This window comes from Cryptotermes secundus, unplaced genomic scaffold (assembly GCF_002891405.2).
Source record: "Cryptotermes secundus unplaced genomic scaffold, Csec_1.0 scaffold639, whole genome shotgun sequence".
NCBI lineage: Eukaryota > Metazoa > Arthropoda > Insecta > Blattodea > Kalotermitidae > Cryptotermes > Cryptotermes secundus.
Window position 1 is genome coordinate 933,802 of NW_019743157.1, and position 27,405 is coordinate 961,206.

At 36.8% G+C, this 27,405-nt stretch overlaps 1 protein-coding gene across 4 annotated transcripts in view; it reads left to right on the top strand.

Annotated features, from left to right (window-relative positions):
- LOC111873925 (ribose-phosphate pyrophosphokinase 1) overlaps positions 1 to 21,269 on the top strand; it is a 32,150-nt gene extending 10,881 nt beyond the window's left edge. For 2 of the 4 annotated variants that reach the window (XM_023869026.1, XM_023869025.2), the window contains exons 4-8: positions 3,603 to 3,680; positions 17,099 to 17,322; positions 18,485 to 18,658; positions 19,646 to 19,805; positions 20,377 to 21,269. In XM_023869026.1, the coding sequence (XP_023724794.1) occupies positions 3,603 to 3,680; positions 17,099 to 17,322; positions 18,485 to 18,658; positions 19,646 to 19,805; positions 20,377 to 20,469 (729 nt within the window). In that variant the 3' untranslated portion in view covers positions 20,470 to 21,269. Of the gene's footprint in view, positions 1 to 3,602; positions 3,681 to 8,813; positions 8,838 to 17,098; positions 17,323 to 18,484; positions 18,659 to 19,645; positions 19,806 to 20,376 lie in introns of all 4 variants that reach the window. The other 2 variants (XM_023869027.2, XM_023869028.2) reach the window with 2 other exon arrangements.
- Positions 21,270 to 27,405: the final 6,136 nt, after the last annotated feature.

The following is a 27,405-nucleotide window of genomic DNA, read 5'->3' on the forward strand; positions in this document are numbered from 1 at the left end:
TTTTTGTGTGGCTGATCTGTACCATAGAAATTTGGTTTTGTTGATATTGCAACTAAGAAAATTCTGTTAAAAATCATTTCTGTTAGTTTATTGCAAAATGCCAGTTATGTGTGAAGGATTGTATGCGTAAGTACAATGCTTACAAAAATTGCAAAACATTGGTTGTTCATTATGATTTCAGTGACCACAAGTAAGAACTTTTATGAAGCCTATTACAATTTTGTTAACCTATATTGCTAAATTTTCTATTAGGTGTTGTGTTTTAGCCTTTGATGTTCTTGGCTGGGAAATATTACTGCCTTGCTGAATTTATCATCTGGATGTTTACATTTCATAATTTATTTATAATGTTTTTGAAATTATATAAAAATGTATCTTTTGAGAGATTTGAGGTTTTCACCGCTGTGGGTGTCAAGATTAGTGCCTTCTGGGATGTGACACTATGTAGTTTGGTAGAGGGTAGAAGCTGGAGACAACAGGTTCCTCCCAAACATGTTAGGCAGTCAGATATATAATATAAAACTTCATTAAGTATTAAATTAATATTTTATGTTTGGAAAATTTAAGATATGCTTCAGTGAGTAATTACCATCTCCAGGCACTGTTTACTTCAGACTAGAGAATTGGTCAGCAAGATCACCAAATTATTTCTCTGTGTTTGTCTAACATTGCTTGGCAACACTGTATTAAGTGTGGCTTTGCCTTTCAACACTGAAGTCGCTTTCAGTCACTTGCAGTCACTTGTAGATGAGTTAGCATAGAGGATGGTAACATGTGCTTTAGTATTATTCCTGTATAAGTGTAAGTCAGTACCGCTTTTAAAAGGTAGTATTTAACTACAGAATTCAAATAATTTTTCTGGTATAGTGCATACACATGCAACTTCAAGTGGTTGTCAGTTCACTGTGGGTTTGTAAGAGATGTGTCAGTGTGTGTGATGCATCTGTCATAAACCTGTGAATTTTTTGCAAGAGTGTATCAACTTTAAAATGTTTGTACAGAATTCAGCTCATACACATTGCAAAGTCATAGTATAAATCCTTCCAGCTGCACTGTAGCCCTGGGTTCGACTCAGTCTGTGACAGAAATGAGTGCTAGGAATCTTCCTTGGGGTAAAGGGTGACCGAGGCATGAGGCTTACAACCTCACCTCACCTTCTGTGACCCAGTTGTCTAGAAAATGTGAGCCTCCATGGCCTGTTACAGGGATAGCTTTACCTTACCTTTAGTATAGAAATTTAGTATGTTGTCTGCTTCATACCCCTCCCCTCTCCACACCCTGCATACACATTTTTACTTGGTGTGAATTTTTATAATGTTTGGAACAGATTTCTTTCTTCATGTTGCAGTTTTCAGGAAATATCTCTTTTTCAGCATACTGAATTCACTAGACCATATTTCTTTCATACCCACAAGTTTTTGGGGCATGCAGTAGCATAGTTGGTTGAGGCACTATGCTACAAGCTGGAAGGTTGCAGGTTTGAGTCCCGATGAGGTGGATTTTTTTTTTCAATTGACCTAATCCTTCCATCTGCACTATGGCCCTGGGGTCAACTCAGCATATAATGAAAATGAATACCAGGAATCTTCCTGGGGGGTAAAGGGTGGTTGGCATGTAAGGCTGACAATCTTACCGCCATCTGTGAGCCAGCTGTCTAGAAAATGTGGGAGCCTTGATGTCTCACAACCCTATGGGCCTTTATGGCCTGTTGCAGGGATAGCTCTACCTTTTCTTACCTTTTACCCAACAAGTTTCACAGGCATATGTATTTCTTTGAAATCATCCCTGTAGACTAAATAAGTTGTTACAAAGGATGTGTTGTTTTACAAAATACTCTTCAGTAATCTGCACAAAAAAAAACTTGGTGTTGTAGAGGTAGTTTTTTTTCTTTTCTTTATTTTGTAAATTCAGGAATTTAGTACATGACCATTCCTGCTAATAGCAATCCCCAGGGCTTTCAAGTCTGATTTTGTTTGTTTTCCTGGAACTATTGTATTCAAGCACTTACGAGCACTAAGGCTGCAGGAGGCTATTTAAATCAGCTTTCTAGAGGACTGTTCACAGTGTTCACTGAAGATGACCAATGTGTGGAAACAAATATGTCTGCTTGTTTTCCTTATTGTTTTCCCATATATCTTTGAACATAGACATGGTTATGCTCACTCTCAATTTGAGTTCATTAACACATATAAACCATATCATCATCCTGAAAATTAGTAGTACAAAGCAGTCTTGGAGGCATTTTTCAAACTAATGAATTGAAATTGAGAAACATAAAGCTACTTCACAGTGACAGAATGTTTTTCTGTTGTTCATTATTGCGTGTAAAACATTGTGGTATATATTCAGCTAAAAGTAAAATATAAATCATCTTTGGCAAAACAGCCCTTGTTGAGCCATGCTCTTCCTTGAAAGATTCTGCTGCATTACCCTTCCAGTTTTCATTTCTTTGGATTTAATAAAATAACTTCTGTACGGAAGAAGGTTGTCAGCCCTACATCCAACCTCCAACCTGGTGGATCAAGTCTCTATGTTTATGCCCCCATTGACAGGATGGCCCAGTCATATCCCCAGATACTGGGTTCCATTATTGTCGCCTTCTGTGATTCGCAGGGCTACAGTGGAGGTATTCTGACCTGCCTCCATGCGGGGTGAAAGAGAAATACTGTTCCAGAAATATTGGTTGAAATTCCAAATTTGAATGGAATTCTACAACCTGATCTTAATTTTGAGAAAATAATATTTTATATTTGATAAATCTGGTTTCATCACCCTTAGTACCTCCTTTGATAACAGTTTTACCTTACTTACTTACTTACTTACTCACTCATGGAGCTGAGCCCTTCTGGAGGAGCCGCCAATTATGCAGCTACTCAAGAATTTCCCAGCATTTTATGGAACCCGTAGGTTTGTCACCATGTTCACAAGAGCCCTCCACTGGTCCCTATCCTGAGCCAGATCTATCCAATCCATACCATCCCATCCTATCTCTCTAAGATCCATTCTAATATTGTCCACCCACCTACATCTTGGTCTTCCCTGTGGTCTCTTTCCTTTTTGCTTTCCCACCAATATCCTATACGCATTCCTCGTCTTTCCCATTCGTGCTTCATGACCTGCCCACCTCATCTTCCTTGACTTGATAATTCTAATTATACTTGGAGAAGAGTACAAGTTATGAAGCTCCTCATTATGCAGTTTTCTCCAACCTCCCGTCACTTCATCTCTCTTCGGTCCAAATATTCTCCTCATCACCCTGTTCTCAAACACCCTCAGTCTATGTTCCTCCCCCCTTAATGTCAGAGACCAAGTTTCACACCCATACAGAACCACAGGCAAAATTATAGTTTTGTATATTTAACAGTTTTCTTGCATGTATTATTCTTAGTGGTGTAGAGTTTCAGTGCTTGTTTAATCTTTGAACAACTAATAAGATTTTAAGCTTTCATGGCAAATATATTTGCCAAAATCTTCTCATTCTATGAGCTCGATAAGATTTTAGCACTTTAAATCTCTGGACTTCAGATATTATTTAATTTATTCTTGTAAATAAAGATGATATTATCTTTGTAGCTTTATTATGAACTCTTATAATGTCACAGGCTGGTGGAGATGGAGATGCTAATGGCCTTGAGTTTCCAGCTTCCTTCAAAATGAAGGTCAACGAATGGAAGTTCCGGGTAAATCTTACATGTTAACTAAAATCTTGTTATTTTTACAGATGGGAACAGATCCAGACAGCAGAGGTAGAGTTCAATTTGAAAGTAAATTCCAGTTAAAGCAATGTAATTGCATTAATATATATATTGTGAAGGCAGTTCAGATTTACTATCTGTAGTGAAACCGCCGTATAGCACCATTACGTGGACCAGTGTCTGTGGACCTCGCTATGTGGGAACTGTATAGTGTACTTTATTTAAGTGCACTCCATTTATCTTGCCAGAGCCTAGGTTTGGGGGGGGGGGCAGAAGGGAGCTGCGATTTAGGAAGTCTGGAGTGCGAATTATATCTATCTGCTTTACATCATTTTTATGTTTGTAAGACTAGAAGGAATTAGCATTTTCTTTTGTTTGGAAGTCTAATCAGCCTTTCAGTGTCTTCTTCACATCATTCTCAATGAATTAGTCTGAGAATAACGTCTTCAACAGTGCTCTCAAATCGAACTCTGATTTTTTAGAAGTGATAAGAGATGGAAAAGACTGAGCGATGATTTAATTATGGAGTTAAGCCATATGTATTTTAATAATTAATATTAGACAGGTTTTATGAATACTCCACATGCCTGGTTGACACTGTATAGTTGAACTGTTGACAGCGTCCTTAAGTAAACCATGAAATGTGGGGCTGCATATTAAAATCACTTCAGAGCTTATGCTTAAGCGGTTTCCTTTGCCGTCTTTTTCATGATCGAACTTTGAACACATTACCCTTTTAGACATATGTTTGCTTACTGCCCTCTCATCTCTTATCTCTATCTGCTTAGCTCTCTCTTAGTGGTAAACAAAATGGTCTTTTTTATATACATTGCCAGCATTTAATTACTAACCCTTGAGGCTGTATGTTATGTTATCATGACTGTGTAGGATGTTCTTTGAAGGCTGTATTGCATAGTAACAGAATATATAATTCTCTGGAAATATTTCTTTCCACAGACTGCAATACAAATATGTACTAGCCTGTTGATTTGCTAGGAGGTGTGTATGTAACATACAGTCTTTATGGAACATTCATTCTATTGGGGATTGTGGCTTCATTGCTTATGGATTAGAATTTGTTGGGATTCATGTTGCAAATAAAGACTAATGATAAACAATACATCATTTGAAGATCACCATATGCACATTTCTGGATTCATAGATTGATCATTATTGCTGATTATGGTTTAATTAACTGAATGGTAATTTGGCTTACAGCTTTCACAGATATTCTTCCCTTATCACAGTAGCAAAATATGGAACTTGAATCTTTAGAACCAAATTGCCATTGACTTTTAATAAGGAGATGTTTTCTAGCTTTTTAAGCAAGTAATTGCACTTTCGCCAATCACAGTGGCTGTGTGGTCTAAGGCATGAACTGTCTTCATTCACTGGAATGCTGGGATTGTGGGTTCAAATCTCACTCAAGGCATGGATGTCTGTGTGTGTTTGTGTTGTTCTGTGTGTAGGTGGCACCTTATGACAGGATGATCCCTTGTCAAAGGAGTCCTATTGACTGTGTATAGGATTAAGAAACTGAAAAAGTGACCAAGGTCCAACAAAAGGACTGTAGAGCCATGAATAGGTAGATATTGGACTTCCATGATAGGCAACTAACACCTGTTGTTTAACAATCAACATATCCCTAGATACATTTTGTAGTAGACTTCTTAGCACACAGTCCTTTCCCCTTGGCCAGATAGGTGCTAAGTTGGTTCATATCCACTGCCCCATTTACTTTATGTAACATTTCCTTAGAACTTGCTATATTTAACCATCTTTCTACCTCTCACAACCTCATGCTTTTACTGAATCTTAAGTTTATATCTATGTTCGCAGAAGTCCACCATCAGAGCCAGTTGAATCCATTTCAGTTCCTCTTACTTTGTTTCCCCAAAGTTAGTTTCCATCTGTTACTCAGCATTACACAAAGTCTCTTGATGATGCTATCTTAAGTGACATTAAGCATCGACTACTATTTTATTCTCATATTTTGGACACTGCATATTCCCTAAGACAGATTTAGCTGACCTTAAAGTGACAGGAAGCATATTTTCTGAACATGCCTCTAATAAAAGGTTGTTTGAAGTTATATTTGAAAAATTATGGATACATTTCACAGATTTATTAATAAATTTAATGTTCTATATATATATATAAACTCTGGAACATAACTGAAGGAACATGAAAAGTATTTTATTGGAAATATATTTACATAATTTTATTTGGAAATTAGTTATATAAACTAAAGTGTGAGACATACCAGCTGAATGCAAAAATTGTAACCCTCAGAACATGCCATCATTGATGTCTCCACATGCGTGTTGGAAAATTACCAGCAATTTTTTAACAGAAAAATATCATTTCCGTTTGTGGACTGTGGTCACTGAAACATAAATGTAGTGGAACGGCATTTGTAATATCCTACAGAAAAGTATAAGGCATATTTTATAAACTAGTTTATTTATGTACCATGGCTAACTTCTGTCAAGTGAGACGTTTACAGAGATTTAATATTATGGTATGGATATGGGCACAAAATGATTTATCCACACAGGGAATCAAATGTGTAAGTCATGCAGCTGTGTGATTTCAGTAGAGCATTTATTTATAAATGTCCTTAATTGTACATGTTAAGAACACTGTAGCAGTAGAGGACCCTGTTGCTAGTGTTCTTATGAAGGCTGTCAGAAATTCATAAAGGGTTGCTTTTAATGTGGTTATGTCCCAGTGTTTCAGTTTTCTGCTTTATGTGAGGGAACTGTTCCATACTTTCCTAAAGTTATAGCTGTTTTTTCATTTCCAGGTGTAATATAGCTCTTCATTAACCTCTTGGGAAAGTCTTGTTTGGTGCTTTCATCTGTATAATGTTGGAGATTTTTCAGTGTTCTGTGTGAAATGTGAATATTTTAATGATTGTTGTGCTGTGTTTATGACGGTTATTATACTAGACATAAGGGATGACTACATCATTGCAGAATTGTGGTCTGTTAGAAATTTGTATTGTCAGGTGTATGAATGTGACTGTCAACGGGGTTTTGAATTGGATATTGGATTTGTTGACCACTTACACAAGTCGGAACTACAAGTAATTACAGTTCAGTTGCTGGTCTCCACTATTTACAAATCACCACAGCATGTGCTAAGTCTTTTCCTGTCTGCTGTGTCTTAACCAGCTGTTCCCTGGTAATGGCTTTAATAATGGAGATTCTTCAGCTTCCATGCTCAAGTCCTCCCTCAATGTTGGCTCCCTTCCAACTGTCCTTTTTCTTTGTAGCCTCTGGTATGGAACTGACTTGGTTGCCCCAGATGTCTTCCTTATAATTCCTCAGCATGGCCTGCACAGACAACACTGTTCATTCTTGTATCTGATGTTGCAGGAACATGTTTACCGAGTCATATCCTAGCAGTGGCCATCCATCCTTGCTTGCTAAGAATTTCCTGCCTAGCAACAGACATCATTCTGTTGTCTGTTTCATGGTCGTTGCCAGAAACAAATGTTGTTTCAGAGCTGTTCGCTAGCAATGGCTTTTTCTGTGGCTTCACAGTTCTTGCTTTGAGGAAATATGCCACAGTATGTTTGGCACTGTATTGCGATAGGATGCAGTGATGTAATGTTTTCAGCTGATCATTCAATTTCATATGTGTTTGTTGTGTCTTAGTCTTCACATATATGTTATCTCTTTGACGTAATTTTGAGGTCTAAGGTCAGAGGCTTGCAAAACAAACTCATGTTTTGCAACACTGTGATTGGATTGATTTACATGCCATGGTTTTGTAATGCTATTTTTAATTTGTCAGTTTCTTCCTCAAAATTGTAGGTTTCCCTTTCAGCTAAATGACAGGAGAGTAATTTTTAATCAAAGTGAATGCTCAGTTAAAATGTTATAATTGTATTCTCCTGCTCCTATTTGTGACAACATTTCCTTCATTAGTACTCAACAAAATTATCAACTTTTGTTCCTTACATTCATGAATCACTGCATGTTTTCATTGTCTTATAATTCTAAAGTGTTGTTTTGTACATCAAAATTAGCAGATCCATGGTAATTGATTTAGTTTTTACATTACCTTAAGTTTAATAAAGAAAACACAAAACCCAATACTGTGTATATGTGTATGTATACATATATACGTGGTAGAGTCATTAAGTTCGTGGAATGTGGTTTTATCGCATCATATTACAAGGTATTCCAATACACTTACACAGATTCACATCGGCCCTTAAAATGATTGCCGTTGGCCGCTATGCAAGTCTGCCAACGTTGATGTAGCTGTCGAAAACATTGCTGAAACATATTGGCAGGAAATTCCCATACAGTGTCTCTTGTGGCAATGATCACCTCCTCGGATGACTGAAATCTATGACCACGTAGCTTTGCTTTCAAGTGGTGAAAGAGAAAGAAATTGCATGGTGTGAGATCAGGTGAGTACGAGGGTATGGCAAAACGATGACCTGTTGCCTTGTCATTTCCTCTGGGACAAGAACAGAGCAATGTGCAGGGGCGTTGTCGTGTAGCAACAGCCAATTCTTCCTATGCCAAATATTTCACTAGGGGATTTGCAGAGTTTTTGGCAGAACTTGATGTTTGCTCATTGTTCAAACTGCCACATTTTTTATTTCCGCCACTTGCATTTAACTGCAGTTCACAGTAGAGGTCGTAGTTCTACTTACACTGTTTGCACACAACTGCCTCTTGCTGTGACGAGAGATGAACCGACAGGGCATCATTACGTGCCTCAACCTATCTGCTGTAGTGCACTGCAACAATGCTTCACGGCCATTCCATGAACTTATTGACTGTGGTAGTAGTATTATTATGCATATGTAAAACATTTCATTGAAAGTAAGTGGCAAATATGTGTTAACATTTCCCGGCTGTGCCAATATCAGGGTCACTCCACCTTACTCCCTAATTATCAATTATCATGTTATCTTTCTTATACCCTGTTTTAGAAGAATGTAAGCTGTCAGGATGTCATTGTGTGGTGAGCTTACTTGTGTTTGATATGGCTTTTCATGTTTGTGATCAAATAGATGTGTTAAACCCTACAACATGATACTTCTTAAATCCTTCCATTATAAGAGTAACCATTACAACATTTCACACATTCCAGGATTTTGTTCCAGATCTTACAACAGTGAGTATATATGACCATATGGGTGTGAAAATGAGAAATTTTCGTTTATTTCCTGTATATTGATGAAATAAACTTTTTGTGATTGGAAACTAACATGTATGCTGTTTTACTGTACAGTGAAAGAAGCTTGATATGCTAATCACTATTGCATCTCTTAAAACCACATTCAATTGAAAATTACCCCAGGTTATCATTTGTGAATTGCAAAAAATGTATGCTGTCTATATTTAAAATACAAATGGATCAAAAACATTAGAGATTTAAATATGTGTGAGATTTCCATTGATGCAGCATGGTATATAATCAGTAATAATTATTTTTATTCCATTACATGTTTTGGCCTAATTGGTCATCCTCTGGTTGATGATACATATAGTAACGTGTTTTGCTACTGAAGACACCGTTCAGATTGTTAATTGGTTTATTTAACAACCTACAAATCATAACTGCAATCAGTTATAACACTGTTGCTGTTTACACAATTTATAAACCCTACACACTAGTCTATTCACTCTGTCCTCAGTAGTCTTCACTTATTCACAGTACAATACGGGAGCTATACCAGTGTCACTGTATTACACACTCCCAATACCTTCTCACACTATCACCTCTCATCTCACGTTCCAGTATTCTTCTTTCCGCGTTCACAATTCACTTGCTACAACTGAACTCGGTGACGGTTACAATTCAGCTGACTCCTTAGGCAGTGCAGTTCTCTTATAAACCCTCAGCCAGACAACAGAAAGCGCCTCGCTTCCCTGTTGCCATGTTGCCTGTATACAGGTGTTGCTGGGCAACACTGTCTAGAGTTGTTTCCTGCTGTGCAGTAACCGCGGCATTTCCCGCCACATCACCATGGCAGTGGTTGCCTACACAGCCGCTCCTCTGCCACGTCACCACGGGGGAGGGGGCGGAGTGTTGACTGGCCTGTTACCATAATAGTTGGCGGGGGAGGGGATGCCCTCTATAGTTCAGTGCATCACAATATGTTTTCCACTTGCCTATTTTTTAATATCTGTTGGTCAGTGTTTGATTTTTTAAAATTAATTATTATATGATCGTAACAGCATAAACATTGGACAGTGGATAGGAAAAAAATGTACATCAACATGAGAGTGACCAGTTGGGCCAAAACATATAGTTCAATAAAAATAAGTCTGTAATTTTTAGCTATTGTATACCACATTGTGTCAATATAAATCTCACATATTATTAAGATAGTACACAACATGACACTCCAGTGTAATATTTATTGGTAGTGCTCACCACTTAACCACAACGTTGTCATTTGTATATTGAATTGAGTACACAACATGACACTCCAGTGTAATATTAATTGGTAGGGCTCACCACTTAACCACAACATCATTTGTATATTGAATTGATACTGTAGGCTCATTTATTTATATACTGTGTAGTTTAAAATAATAGAATGATTAATGAATTTGGAAGGATTGGAAGATAGTGGCCATAGCCTAATTTGATGTATTTGTTTGGAGGGGCTGAATAAAACTGCAAAAAACCTAATTGTGCCATTGTTCAGGCCAAGAATTCAACTTGGAACCTTCAGAGTATGAAGTATTGTGTTGTTAGAGTGCACTGATTGTTATACATTTGAAATATTTATGGGAGATTATATGCAGTAACACAGCATAAACCATTTACTGGTCCTTTGTACTTGAAAGATTTAATATATTTGCACAACTAAGATTTGTGTTGGGGATTTGTTGGAACTGTCATTGTGTAAGATGCATACTGTGTTTGTATTATCATGCTTGTGTTTCATGTTTGCTGTAAATTGATTACTGAAGCAATTTGTGGGTTGCAGTTAACATCTGTACTGTAGTGCTGTTTTCACAATTTTAGTGTATAACTGGTATTGGAGTAAGAATTAACTTTTGCACTGCAGATTTTAGGTAGTCCAAGTATAGAGCAAGATTTGCATTTGAGGAGTATTGTCTTCCAGGAAGTGATACCATGTGGTTTGGTAGAAGTTTACCAATGTTTTGGCGGAACATACTGTTTCCATCTTTGGAATGGAAGAGTAAGCTAAGCAAGAAGAGTGGCTCTGAAACATTTATAAATTTCTACCAGACAACATGGCATCACATCCCAGAGGATAGTATTTTCCAAAGTTGTGCTCTGAGAACCTCAAATCTAACAAAGATATCCATTTAGTATTTTATCTTTTGTATTTCCTAAATTAACCAGTAACCAGTAGTTACTTGTCTAGTTGATAAAAAGCTAAACATTTTATAAGTACAGACAGAAGTTGTGTAATAACTATACGGCTACTTCCATTCAAACCTTTTTGCTCTGAACAAGTCAGCAATATTTGTAATATGTGAAATGAAAGAACAAGAGCATTAGAGACCTGTATAGAGGAATAAATTACTTTAAGAGGGGATACCAACCTAGAAGTAACTTAATGAAGGATGAGAATGGTGATGTGCTTGCAGATTCCCACGACATTTTGAATAGGTGGAAGAACTACTTCTCTGGGTTATTGATTGTACATAGGATCAGTGGTGTTAGGTAACTTAGATTAGCTTAGCTTAGCTGTTAGTACCTGATCCTAGCCCTTTTGATGTTGAAATTGCTATTGCAAAATTGAAAAGGTATAAATCACCAGGTAGTGATCAAATTCCTGCAGCACTTATTCAAGCAGGAGGCAAAATATTATGGTCTATGATCCGTAAGCTAATTACTTCTGTTTGGCATAAGAAAAATTGCCTGATCACTGAAAGGAATCAATTATTGTACACGTTCAAAAGAAAGATGATAAAACTGATTGTAGTAATTATCGGGGGATATCACTGCTATCAACTTCATACAGAATTTTATCCAATATTCTTCTGTCAAGGCTTAGTCCATACATATATGAAATTATTGGTAATCATCAGTGTGGGTTTTGACATAACAGATCAACTACTGATCAGATCTTTTGCATTAATTGGATACTGGAGGAAAAATGGGAGTACAGTGAGGCAGTACATAAGCAAGCCTATGATTCAGTTAGGAGGGAACCTTTTGTCTTCTCGCCTGCTATCCAAAAACATAAAAATTAGAATATACAAAACTATAGTTTTGCCTATGGTTCTGTATGGGTGTTAAAATTGGTCTCTGACATTAAGGGAAGAGCAAAGACTGAGGGTATTTGAGAACAAGGTGTTGAGGAGTATATTTTGACCGAAAAGGGATGAAGTGACAGGAGGCTGGAGAAAACTGCATAATGAGGAGCTTCATAACTTGTACTTTTCTCCAGGTATAATTAGAACGATCAATTTAAGGAGAATGTGATGGGCAGGGCATGTAGTATGAATTGGGGAGAATCAGAATGCATATAGGATATTGGCGGGAAAGCCACGAGGAAAGAGACCACTGGGAAGACCAAGGCGTAGGTGGATGAACAATATTAAAATGGATCTTAGAAAGATAGGATTGTATGGATTGGATTGATCTGACTGAAGATAGGGACTAGTGGAGGGCCCTTCTGAACGCTGTAATGAACCTTTGGGTTCCTTACAATGCTGGGATTTTCTTGAGTAGCTGCCAAATTGGCGGCTTCTCAAAAATGACTCAGCCCCGTGAGTGAGTGATCACTTCATATTTTATGAAATAGACGTGGTACTTCCATTTCATTATATACATGATGTGGCAGGGGAATTTGTGTGCTTCGGTGAACCCGAGAGAGATGTCAGCTGGATCTCTGGCTCCTAACATGGTGACCCCTGTTGATAAGGCTGAGGGAGGGAGGTCAGGCTAAGCTTGTCAGTCTGAAGGCTGAGGTGGCAGTTGCACCACAAGAATTGAATACTGTAGGGCAGTGACCCACATATCTTAAATTTAAATAATAGAGAAAAGAAAGTTTGAATATGCAATGCTAGCTGCAATAATGCACACTAATTCGTCTGTCCATGGATTGTGATCATAGAACATACTGCAGTATTTAGATCATGATCATGACAGTAAGCAGTCAGAAAAATTCTATGAAGAACCATACATATTACAAAAAAACAGTTTAGAGAAGGAAATAGCATAGTTGGGATAGCTCAGTCAGTATAGCAACGGCAATGGGCTGGACGGTCAAGGTTTGATTTCCGGCAAGGGAAAGATTTCTCTGTTCTCCATAGCATCCAGACCAACTCTGGGACCCACCCAGCCTCCTATTCAATGGACAGTGGGGAGCTCTTTCCACAGGGTTAAAGCAGTAGGGGTATGAAGCTGACCACTCCTGTCTAATGACAAGATCAAGAAAGATGGAGCTATATCTCCACTCCCTCGTGCATCTTCATGTTGTGGTGCTTAATTAATTAAGCACAGGGACAGATTTACCTCTTTATAATAGCGTAGTTATATAGAGAGAAACAGTAGATAATTGCTTTTTGAGGAAGTGGGTATTGTATGCTGTTGGATGTCTTAAGCTGTATGAGACTCAGATCTTGAGACTAGTGAAGAATGCAAAAAGCACAGAGCATTAAAGGTGCATCAACAGCATGGATTTGTGGGTTTGATCCCTCCCCTCTTTTTGTCCCTTCCTCCATCCCACTTTCTCACCCCACGAGTCCCAAAATTGGAGTCACACAGCACAGTTCTTGTATGTCTTCTTGAAACTATGTTGCAGAAAAGAATACGGAATTCAAACCAGTGTGTCATCAGACTTCACAGATATTAAAATATCAGTTTTGATAGCATTCAGCTGAGCTGATGGCCTGCCTTCTGACTATCGTTTGCATTTTCTTTCCCTCTTTAAACTCTAGTACCCCTCACTCACTTCGAGTCAAGAGATCGGAGTTTGAGTCCCATCAGGGGCAAGATTTTTCTCCTCTTCATGTCATCCAGGCCAGTTCTGGGGCCCACCCAGTCCCCTATCCAATGGCTATGATGGGCTCTATCCGTGGGGGTAAAGTGACCGGGATTTGAAGCTGACCACTCACCTCCAACTAGTGCTGAGTTCAAGAACACTTGGCTCTCTACATCTAGTCCCCCATACATCTTCATGGCATAGTGCTTAATTAGTTAAGTACAGAGACAACCTTACTTTACCCCCTTTCTCACTCTTCCTCTGACGTGAGCCCATTCCTGCTGCATTTTAAATCAAAACCACTAACTCTGTGACTACTGGCAAGAGCTTCTCAGCCCCACAGTTGATATTTTACTGTATTGCCCTGAAATTGCAGTCAGGAAAATGTGAAAGGGCTGTGTGCATGCATGTACTTATAACACACATGCATTGTATATATAGAGGACAAGGACTGTGCATTGAAATTTTTCTCTGTACAGAGTCAGAGCCTAAAAGTGAAAAACTATTTTTTGCTCATCACTCATAGATTTTATTGAAACTTGGTAAAAAGTTGTTAACATGCTAAGCCCAGTAAATTACATTTTATATTAGATTCTTAGTGTCATCCCTTTTGGAGGTGCAGGGATCTCAAAGTAATTTCTGACATGCTGGGCACCATTTTCAGGTCCTTGTTGCCCAGAAATTTTTGCAGTCACAGAATTCTTATGTAGATTGATATGTCTTGGAATTTCATTTCATTGCATTTAGACTTATTTTTGTCAAACTCTACTTCACAAGACGTTCACACATCCTTCAAGTCTCCAAAAATAGCTTTGCATTTGTAGGATTTGACAGTTTTTTTTTCACTAATTAATTTAGTTTTAAGATTTCTCTTCTTTACAATTTGGAATTATTTCACAAATCCATATGCTGCCATCAGTTATTTGCACATTGATCATTGAAAAATATTCATGTGTTGAATTAATGATAAATATGTTTATTTCCCTGCATTTTCACAAGATAACTTCCCATCATTGTGGCCCAAATGAATGTTATTGTACTGAGGCACATCTTATTTCAGATTTTGATGATGCAGCTTACCATTTGTCCCTGTATATTCTCTTGTAGTTACTTATCTAAACCGCAACTGCATGATATTTTAGAAACCTGAATTACATTCTTCTTCTTCTGGCGATACAGTTCATGATGAACCTTGGCCTCTTTTATGATTTCTTGCTATTGATCCCAATGTCATGACTTTAATCTCCAATTTCTAATGCCTAGTGTCTTCAGATCTTATTCAACTGAACCCAGCCACCCGATAGCAGGTCTGTCTACTCGTCAAATACCCTCTGCTTTATGTAGCATTAACTTCCTTCAAGGTTTCTGCTCCTGCATTCTAAAAAGGTGTTAACAATGTATAAAAGCGAATTCTGGTTAACAGATGGGAAAATATATTCTGTGACCATTCATACATATCAGCGAACATTAATACACTTTTCTTGCCAACTAGAATATGAGTTATTTCAGGTTGCACTAGCATTTCATTAGTGTGTATGTACAGTAAGCATGAAGATTCTTTTAGCTCTCGTATTAGTGTTACAGGAAATGATTGATAAAGGTAGCTGTATAAAATAACCATATAATGGGGTAGACTATTGAATATTTGCAGAATTCCAAGCACAATTCATAAATCATGTTTTGCGCTTCTATAAATTTCTCATCCTACAGATATGTTGCTGTCATTATTGTTATTTTATTTTTGTGAAGAACTTACTGCTTATATACAAATTCATTGTGCCTTAAATTTATGAGGCATAACTTCAAAAGTTCTTTGCCATGATATTTCATATGTAATATGTGGCAGCATCTGTGACGTGTACCCATAACAAATTTCACATCCCTAGCTCCAGTGGTCCATCAGTTATAGCAATCAAACCAAATGGAAAAGAAAATTTGTTCAGGGCCACCATATTTTTATTAATTATACAAAAAATGGACCTTAAAAGGGCACATATTTTTACAAAGCTCAAGTACCATGCATAATGGCAGGAACCTAAACCGTGTAGCAAGATTTTTATTCGTAAGTCAGGATTACAGCACTGGGGCAGCCTCTGGTGGCATAAAATTCATTAAATATTAATGAAAATTGGTCAAATGTTGCAGAAGTTGGAAAGGGGACATTCAGGTGTTCACATACACATACACGTGTTCTCTCTCTCTCTCTCTCATTTCATGGTGATTTCATAGGCCTACTTTCTTTCCCTAAGAAAAGAAAGTAGGCAAAACATGCCTTAATTTTTGTGTTGTTTATTAGAGACTGAATTTAGTCCTTCTGGAATAATGTTTATATGACTTCCTAAAATATCATTTAAAAATTAGAAAACAAAATATGTGCCTTGGTGTTATCTTTTACAAATTAGGGTCCACCAGATTTCTTTAGTGTTGGTCTCTTATGCAGTAAATGGAAAAGATGCTGACATGTTTCTCTGCATTGCCTAACATTAACATAGATGGAGTAGCCTACTGTCTGCAGTAATGTTTGTAACGACTGTTTTTGAAATTACTAATCCTGGGTATTTGTGTGCATTAAGGTTTTAGTAAATATAATTAGTGAAAATATACGAATGGAGTATGAGATTGTCTAGCATTTTGTGTTCTTAGTGTCTGTTTTCTCTGTTTGAATTCTGCTTTTACTCATATATTGAACTAACCAGGGTGCATTTGCAACACTTCATTATTTTTTGCACTTTTTTATCCATGTATTAATGTAATTTTTTCTTCTTTGCTGCTGTTTATGTGGCAGTAATGCCTTTATATTATGTACACCCTCCTTTGTTGTCTTTGGTTCTCCAGCTGCCTTTTTTCCTTTTACCTCTATCCTATATTGTAGGCATGTACAAGTCTCAAATATTTTAGATGAAACACAAAAAATATCTCGATTTTAACATTGGTCTGCAGTCTCAGACTTTAAGAATATTCAGATAATGCGTTTGCTTTGCACTGTAGAACACAGATTACTCAGTCCATGATAGTCATAATGTTTGGCAATGCTGACATGAATCAGCATCTCAGCAGAATCTGTCTTTCTTTTCCTCTTTCTGTCCATGTTGAAAAAGCATGGAACCAAAACCTAAATTTTTAAATAATTAAGATTTGTGGAAATATCTCTTTCAAAAATGTTCTGACGTCATAACAGATAGTACACCTTAACTTCATTTTGAAATGTTATTATGATTACAGCAAACAGTTTGTCAAATAGAGGAAATTCTTATTCTTCTATTGATTCTTGGAACATTTTGAAATTCTCATTTCAAACTGAAAAGTCATTCTTGCAAATGCCTATTATATTATTTCCTGCAAGGAGGGCCAGTCGGGATAGCTAAGCATATTTGGCTTATTTTGTGAGTAGCGTTGCAAATGGACCTTGCTGTGCTATTGTGTAATGTAGTGTGTATCTTGTATTTCTGTTTGACAGAGCCGAGCTCCCATCTCAGCCAAACTAGTTGCCAATATGCTTTCGGTTGCTGGCGCTGATCATATTATCACAATGGACTTACATGCATCGCAGATCCAGGGTTTCTTTGATATACCTGTAGACAACCTGTATGCTGAACCAGCAGTTTTAAAGTGGATTAAGGAAAACATCATTGAGTGGCGAAACAGTATCATTGTATCACCAGATGCAGGTGGTGCAAAGAGGTATGTTGAGTATTAACTCACCCTTTAACCCTTTGACTGTGCAGCCCCTCCATAGAACTACCTGCTAGAAGTGCTATGACTGCTTGGTGGTAAATGCAGTTGTACTTGATCATTCTTTTGCATTGATTAATTAATTTATTATCATCCCTCAGTCTTATTTTTGCAACTTCTATATTTTGGTAGCTGTGTCCCCCCCCCCACACACACACACACACACACAGTCACATTCTTCTTTTTATGCTGTTAGTACAACATGTTTTGGTCACCCATGGCCATCATTATCTACATCTGTATGTTGCTGTAAGTTGGTGCATTGTGAATAAAGATTTGATTAAAATAGGAATTCAAAGTTGAAGTTAATGTTTAAAATCCAAGTTTCCCATCCTCAGAGGCTGAAGAAATTGGTGCATCTGTGTTGCTGTTTTCTTTTGTGTCTGTTGGGTGCAGTGTTCAGGGTTGGTGGATGAAGGCTGACACATTGTTATGCTGACAGCATAAGCAAGTGAATGCAGTGTGACAGTGTGGCGAATACCACACAGCTGTCTGAACATGAAATGAAAGCTTTAAATATAAGACAAATATAATAAAAATTAACAGTAAAAATATTTTATGTGAAAGCTCATTCTTTACTCTAACATTGGTATGTTACACATGATGCCATCTACTAACAGAAATGCTATACTAACAGATTAACAGTCAGCCAATCTCATCGGCTGTGGGGATTAAAATGCAAATAGCCCAAGGCAATCAAGTCACTACATATTGTGCAAAGGGCTAAAATTAAAGGCCTAGAGAAGTATAGTTGTGTTAATCTAATTGTCACTTACTGGTTATGAGCTGTTTGTAATAGATTCCACATATAATAAGGGTACAATAAGAGGTGTGCTGAATTTTGAGACCAGTGTAGTTAATAGACTTGGTACCTAACTTAATTTAGTTAATTTAATTTCATGTATTGTATTGATGAATCATACCTGTCACTTAGGTTAAACTGGGAAAATACTCTACATAATTGTTTTTTAAGTATAAATAAATAATGTTTTTTCAAGTATTATTGAACTTTTCCTCTGCTGTGTACCGAATATTAACTGCAATTTTCTGCTGCATTATCTGTCATATATAATTCATTATGCAGCATTTATTATTCTGTGTTTTCTTGTAGAGTAACATCAATAGCAGATCGACTTAATGTTGAGTTTGCGTTGATCCACAAAGAACGCAAGAAAGCTAATGAAGTGGCATCTATGGTCTTGGTGGGCGATGTTAAGGATCGGGTGGCAATATTGGTAGACGATATGGCTGATACATGTGGCACAATTTGCCATGCAGCTGAAAAGTATGTACTTTATTCTTTCCCTTTCTTGTGTGCATGAGTGCACACACACTCGCATGCACATGTGCTGTCTCCTAGACTGTGCTGCAGATATTAAATAAACATTAGTGGTTGAATATGTGCTGCTGTATATTATGTTGGAGACTAATACACATACATGGAATTGCACATTGTATGCATTGATAACATCCCTTTCCACAATATTGGAGATGCAGTTTATAAATATACAGAATAGAGTGCTGAAGATGATCAAAATCATTGAATGGCATAGACATCCATAAAGCAGTTCTGCCTTTTATACCACAACACTTGGACAGGAAACAATTGCCAGAGACAATTATAACAAGTTCTGATCTCTTTCCTAAAAGCAGTACAGAAATAATCCTAGAAGTAATGTAGTAGTTGTAATGAAATATTTTTCTTTCACCAATTTACATTTTTAAAACACATTCATTCTAGATAATCTCTAGTGCAGAATCTCTGCAATTTTATATGTCAGACTGGAAATCCTACCAATTGTTTGCTTACCAGTCTGTGGCAAGGGCAGTGATATCCTTGCAGCTGAAGTGCATTTCATGAAATGGACAGTGGGCTATATAACTTTTTACTATGAAATTAAATAAACATAAGTAAAAATGTATTGATGAAAGATGATGTTTATAACATCATAACATAGACTATGAGTGGACTGTTGCATTTTATAATAGATACAAAATAAATTGCCATTTTAAGGATTTTCGCCGTAAAGAATGTGTTTATATTTCATTCACATATGACACATGTACAACATTATTAAATTTAAGAGTCAAAATTGTCATTAGTAAGATGCTTGTATATTTGAGTATAAATTTAAAAATTCATGTCTTACATACTTGACAAGGAGGAATAGTTACTTGACCACATTTTTAAAAGATATGAATTTGTGTGAGTCCCAACGTATGCTTATTGTTCCCCTACTCTGTGAACAGAAATCTTCTCTCTTTCTGTCAGATTACTTGAAGCAGGAGCCACAAAGGTGTATGCTATTTTGACACATGGTATTTTCTCTGGGCCTGCTATTTCAAGGATCAATAACGCATGCTTCGAAGCAGTTGTTGTCACAAACACAATACCTCAAGAGCAACATATGAAAGACTGCCCCAGGATACAGGTAAAATTCTGTTATATAGTTACGTTTTATGTTTAAAGTTATGAATATAAATGTAAGGAAATATTCACAATCAAATACAGCATACATTATAAACTGTGAATCCTTTTTAAAAAATGCCCCATTTATGAAAATCTTTATGTGCAAACTATCAATAAGAATTGCATCATTGCATTAGTGTTGAAATCAGAACCTCCTCCCCCCAAAAGTGAGAAGTCCAAGAAACTTCTTTCACTGCTGCCCAGCTTATCAGTAGACCATCTGAGAGTCACACATTTTTCAGAGATGTTACAATTGCTTGATGCAACTTCCAAAAATTTTCACTATTTGAAGCTACTGGAATTAAACCCTGGGCTCTTGGATATATGACAGTTTCATGTGCTTATGAGAGAGAGAGAGAGAGGGGGGGGGTATGTGTGTGCATGGAACAGGGCACTTTCATGTCAAGGAATTTTCAGCAAGATAAGTCTTGTAATCCCCATTTGTTCTCTCACACCCCCCTAGAGCCCAGATTCTTTTTTCTTAAGTGTCGGTTATTTGCTTGAATTTAACATTTTCATAATGTTGGTTTCAGTGCATAGATGTATCCATGATGTTTGCAGAAGCCGTTAGGAGAACACATAATGGTGAATCTGTATCGTATCTGTTTTCAAATGTTCCATATTGAAAGACTCGAAAATGAAATAGCCATGATATTTTTACACCTTTGGCTACTTCATTATTAAGTTAAGCAACTCTGTACATGTGGATTGTTATATATATTTTCGGTTAATCAGTTATGCATGTGTGAAGCATCTCAGCTATTATTTCTTCATTTTTAGTGAATGTTGTTGGATTATGTAAGTTTCAGAATGCAAGGAAACGACATGTTCTGAATTATAACAGTAACATACAGTAGAGGTCATCAGGGTTAAAATGGGCAGGGTATAAAGATGACCACTGACCTCTATCTAGTGCCAAGGTTTAGAAAATATGGAGCTATACCTCTGCTCCTCCACGTGTCTTCTTTGTGTGTTTCTTAATTAAGCATGGGTTGGGGGGGGGGCATACCTTACTTTCTCTTGACATAATTAAATTCAAATTTATGTTATTTACAGCAGTGTTCTTTGATGTATGCCCATGAATTATGACATTGATAGCAATTGATGAGTTTTTTGTTTAATCCATTCATAAATAAAAAGCAGTGTATAGTTACAGAAATATACTTGTTGCGTTCATGGTTTCTTGTATTGAGCTACTGGCAAAGATGAAATTTTTAAGCTTGGTTTCAAAGTTTGTACCACTGGTTCACAAGTTCAGATACACACACACACACTTCATATAATTTGTTGTATACAGAGACTAGAGAGTATTACATTGAAAAATATAATTTTAAGCCAGTAGAGTTGCCATTACATTATTGTAAAGCTATGTATGTTATTTATACATTTCTAAGTCAGAGACAAAATAAATGGTTTTGATATACAATTATTAAGAAATTAATTTCATTATTTTTGCTGTATGACTAAGTATATCAAAAAATATATTAAATCGGTTCTTAGACTTATAAACTTATATATAAAAGAACAGATTATAATACATATTTACGTGAAGCTTTCTGGAGTCATGTTTTGAGTAAAAATATTTTATATCTTACAAGTTTCAAATATCTTGCATACACAAAGGTTGTTGCCAACTTTCATGAACCCTTCAGTTACACAGTACTCAGTCTCACCTCAGATACCAGCGAATTAGTGTATTACTGGTAATTACAGTTCTCATTGTTCTAACAAATTCTTCAGTTGGTCAGCTTGTGGACCTTGTGTGATGTGCTAATGTAGTTAATCAGAATGAGCAATGGGTTGCTACCGCTCGCTCTCCCTTTGGTTTCTGTTGTTGGGTGGGGTTCTGGTAGGCAATGAAATTCTTTCTTGGGGTTGTTATACGGGTCTTGGATCATGAGTAGACAAAGGGTAATAATGTTACACCGACACACATTATATTTACTCACTGTTTAATATGTTATCATATGTTGAAACACGTCTGTCCGTAGGAATGACACACATTACATTTACTCACGGTTTAATATTATCATATGTTGAAACACGTCTGTCTGTAGGAATGACACACATTACATTTACTCACTGTTTAATATTATCATATGTTGAAACACGTCTGTCTGTAGGAATGACCGAATGAGAACTCTTTTAGAAGCTCGGACTGTATCGTTGAGTTTTGGGACATTAATTCTCCCCCCCTCGCAGATATATTCCATCATTGCTTCTGATTGGGTCATTCAAAAGGAAGGCGGTATTACAAGTTTAAACCCTCCAATACCCTTCTTAAAAATTACACCTTTGAAACCGCTGGTCCAGCGATATTCTCAACGATTCTTGCGACCTCGCCAGACTGCAGCTGCAAAGTGTAACATTACAAACACTATGCGGCATCTTTTACTCATAAGATATATATATTTGCTTCACGTAACAGCGACACTATGGCACCACTATTACGTGCCACAGGGATATAAGTGTCAGTTGTTTATAAGCTGCTTACTCCAAGTCTTGCTCTTAATATTTCAATTTAAGCACTAAATTAAATTGGACGACTTCAGGGTTCTTAATAACAGCAGAGAGATCTTTCATTGGTAGCAAAATTGTTTTCTGAAAAATATTGATGTAGACGTTTAGAATTTGGCTTCATGTTGTATTATTTTCAGCAGCCTACAACTCTTCATTGTCAGTGACTAGTTTCAGCAGCATTATAATTTTACACTAAAGATCATCATGTGCCATTACTGTAGTTTTACAGGCGTATTGTATTTGTTAGTAAAATTAATTTTTTATTAATGGCCTAAAACCATGCATTGTAATTTTAAGGTAACAGGATTACATGTGGTAATGCAAATAATTCCCAAGATTGGGTTTATATCATACCCAGCCTTGTGAGTTTCTGCATGCTGGTTTTATAAAGGCTTACTATAATAGTTTTGAATATACTTGCAGTGATGTAATCTTAAATAAGCAAGCACTGTAAAGAAATTTTGCATTTTTTGTAGCAGTAAATATGTGTATAGTGGTCTCTTGGGTATGTGGGTACCAATATTTCAGACGAACATTTGTAACAACTTACCACGTTTCATAGGCATAATCCATAATACCACAATATGGACTATAAAGAAAATGATCAACAGGGAGGCATAAGAGAACACAAATAAATGGATTGATAAGGGCCATCACATATGAGGGAGAGTCAAAAAGTTCCCGGAATGGTGGTATAGCATTCTAATGGTAGGACATACGGCAACACTTACCTAATCACCTTCAAAGTAGGACCCTTGGCGGACACACACTTGCTCCATCGATCCTGCCATTGTTGGAAGCAGCGGTGGAAGGCTTCTTTTGGAATCTTCTGGAGCTCAGCTGTTGCATTCGATTTGATGTCCTCCATGGTTGTGAAACGTGTCCCCTTGAGGCCCATTTTCAGAGTAGGGAACAGCCAAAAGTCACTTGGAGCAAGATCCGGAGAGTGAGGTGGTTGAGTGATGACAGAAATGTTTTTCTCGGTGAGGAATTGCTGCACAACAAGCAATGTGTGGCTCGGTGCATTATCTTGATGCAGAAACCGTTGTCCCTGCCACTCGTCGCGCCGCTTCCTCTGAACTGCATCGTGCATCCTCTGCAAAACTTGCACGTAGAAATGGCCAGTAACAGTACCAACTTCTTGCTCCAACTCCGTGATGGTCATTCTTCGATCACATCGAATCACTTGTCACACTTTTCTAATCATTTCTTTGGTTCTGGATGTGGAAGGTCATCCTCTAACGCAGTGGTTCTCAACCTTTATGAGACCGCGGCCCAGTAAGTTCTTTTTTTATAAGACAAGGGCCCAGTCCCAACAAATTTACTCCAAAATATCTTTCCAGTTTTCTTAAAGTTCATGCATTAAGCTAATGTAATATTAGTAATTAATTATAGCATAATCACTCATATATAATCACTTATATATACGGTGTGGCATGTTGACAAACATAAACTTACATTTAAATTAGTTATCAATCGCTGGACTAATGAAATCTTGTATCATTTTGTAGTTTCCTCAGACCAACATCATTAAATTAATTTGTGCTAATTTTCATTGACATCCCATGCTGATCACCAAAAACTTATGTTATTCAGCGTAAAATTGATTATTGTATTATTAAATTGATTTTAATGATGTTGCTTTGAAAAAAATGGCAGTGAGAAAAATATTTATGCATTGTAACTCACAATAGAAGTCAGCTGAGTAGGCGAAGAAGCAGAAGGATGTCAACTTGCGAAGAAACAGTATTCAGGATCACTAGATTTGAGAACCAGATACAGACTGCCTTGATTTTCAATTTCAGTGGAATCATTTTCTTTATACTTTCTTGCTGATTGGTCACTGACATTTGCAACACAGATGTTTTGAGAACAGGATATGCCACCCATTGTTGTAATCGGCTTGCAGGCAATTTTTATGACTGGTCATAAACATCGGTATTGCCTTTCCCGACTGTTGAAAGATTTGGATGTCTGAAAATTCCCGATCATTCATGAATACTTCCATGTTTAAAGATATGCGGCTTGGTCACTGACATTTGCTACACAGATTTAGGTGTTCTGTGTCTGAGCTTCTCAACACAAATATTATTCTCCTCAGAATATTTCCACTATAAAATATTTATTCATGAAAAATGCTTAGAAAATGAAAATGACAAATTCCAGAAGAGCCTCTCGCGGCCCAGTATAATTGATGCCAGGGCCGACTACTGGGCTGTGGCCTGGCGGTTGAGAAGCACTGCTCTAACATCTCCTGCCCATTCTTAAACTGGGAAAACCAGTTGTAAACTGCGGATTTCTTTAGTGCAGTATCACCGTAAACTTGCTGCAGGGCCGATAGCGTCTCTGAAGCAGATTTTCCCAATGAACTTGATGTTCACATGCTGTTCGAACTGCGACATTGCGCCGAATGACCAACACTCATGTCTGATTCAAACAGAACAGTAATGACACTGCACACTGAAACCTGTCCAGACCTGTTGCGCCTGCAAGCAGACATGCTGAGCTTCCCACCACAACAGTGTGTGCACTATCTTATCGCTCATTCTCCTTCTGCAGGGGAATTCTGGGAACTTTTTGACTGACCTACATTCTTATAACTGAATGGATTGAATATTCTGCCATACATACTAGATCATAATCGCATATAACTCAGCCATTGTTTTATATTTAGTCATTTGTGCTGAGGGATGAAAACTTAAGGGACTGATGAAGCGATTTTAAGCAGAGGATGCTGTACACATTCTGAGGCTGAATATATGACTAGAGTTGTGGTACAGACATGTACACAGTTCAGGTTTGATGTGAGTGCACAGAAAACTGGAGCAGTTTATTATTTCTTCTTGTGCCCTAAAATATTTCAAATGCCAAAACTGTATTTTAAATTGATCAGCACAGTGAGAAAAAGTAATTCTTCCTAAGTTATACTTTGGAAGTTATCATTGCAAACACACAAAACTTTCAATCATTTGGACAGTGTCTGACTTTGTGAAACTTTAAATGTCCTTTAATTTGATTCCATTTACATTTCCAGAAGATAAAAAAATGTGATTTATTATACAATTTCTATGTGTACTTGGGTATAGTTTGGAAACCTGTGTTTCTAATTTATTCATACATGACTTTAGTTGTACACAACTGAATAAGAATATTTTGTCAAAAATAGGCATTTAACATCACTATACTTCACCATTTGTTAATTTTATTAAAATGTTGAGCAAATCATATTTCAAAAGTTCATGGACTGTCTAACAACCACTGAAACAATAGACCGCATTTCCAGTCTGTCTTCTTTGTAACGTTTATTATATAGCATTTAAGTCTAGCTTATGAGAAAATGTACTATATCATTTACAGGTTAATGTGAGTGAGTGGCATTCCTTCAGTAATAATGCATTAATATGATGTAATTTCTACTTAATGTATCAGTGATATAATATAATCATGTTATCAGTGTTCTGCAAGAGGTGACTTTCTGTCTAATTTGTCACTGGCCTCTTGTTATAAGTTCTGTATCCTAGCAGACTATTTTTGAGCTTCTTATGACTGACGATAATCTGCGCTAAAATCTGTACTTAGAGAATTTAACTTCCTTACTCTGTAACGAGCCAATTGCTGCATCAGAGTAGTGAAGCCCCCATCTTAGAAAACAAGGATCTGTGGTTGGTGGTGGGATGACTAATAGCAGGGGAACCAAAGAAACTTAGAGAAGACCCTGCTTGAGTGCTGCTTTGCCCACCATGAATCTCTTATGGAGTCCCATTTTTGTATCCTTGAGGCTTTGGTGGTGCAAAGTTATAACATGGCCCTAAACTCTTCTCTCCATGTAGAAAAATACAGTTGAATATTTGATTTTTACATGATTTATGTACAAAAATTTAAGGAAACTGATAAAAATATGTTAGAATGAAAAATACTTCATACCAATGTAATTGTTATTAGATTTCATTGCATAGCCTTTAACTGACATGCAGAATGTTTCCCTATAGCCTTTAACTGACATGCAGAATGTTTCCCTATATTTATATTAGAGTTCAGTGATATTACTTCTTCTTGTAGAATAGTTTAAGTTACCAAAGAACCAGCTGTCATGTGCTTTATCCACTGAGGCACTAGGCAACTTTGAATGCAGCATATAGTAGATTAGTACTTACTGCTAGAATGATAGTTAAAATTCAGGATGGTGTACAAATCACGTGCACCATATGGTACAAAACAGAAATTCTGTGTGATATTTGACAAATACTTTTAGTCTATATATCATCAGAATTCCTTCTCTTCCTCCCTCCCCTCCTAATACAGAATAACTTGCAGGGAGTTCATATTCTTTCAGCAAAATTAGCTGAATTTGATCTTTCTGGGTACACTTGTTTTGTGTAGCTTTGATGGTGACTTAGCAGATGAAATGTTTTTAAGCACTTGTGTTTGAGAGTCTGTCATTATTACAAGATGTAATATGAAATTAGAAAATACAGTTTTTTTTGTAGTATTGGTGATTTTATTTATAAGACTGTACTTATGTATGTGGAAGTTTGCAAGTATGTCATCCAATTACTGGCATCCTTTCCCGCCCTCAGAAAAATAGTAGCCTTATTAATATCACCATGCTTTGTCCCTCCATTTCAGCTTTAGAACCAGCTGACCAATTCTCACAAAACTTGTGTATGCCATTTGGGTCCCCTATTATACTTTTTAATTTCTAACAATCAGTAGTAACAATATGGTACATACACAAACTTGTGAGATGGAAAGAAAAAAGTCCAACTTTTATTAAGGAATATTTCATGTAGAATGTAAAATTACATGGCAGCATGTGAAAATGTTATTTCAGTTTGGGGACAATGACTAATAAATAACTGGAGTGAGGCACGTGAAATTTGGTCTGAAGATAGATTGTAAACATACCTACACATGATGAAATAGTTCAATCGAAACATTGAGGCCCCTCTTCCATTCTAGATCGTTCCCAGAGACCACTGAAGGCCATGGTTGCTCAAAGAGGCACAAGAAAACTCTTCAAGTATAACATGCACATAACAGTA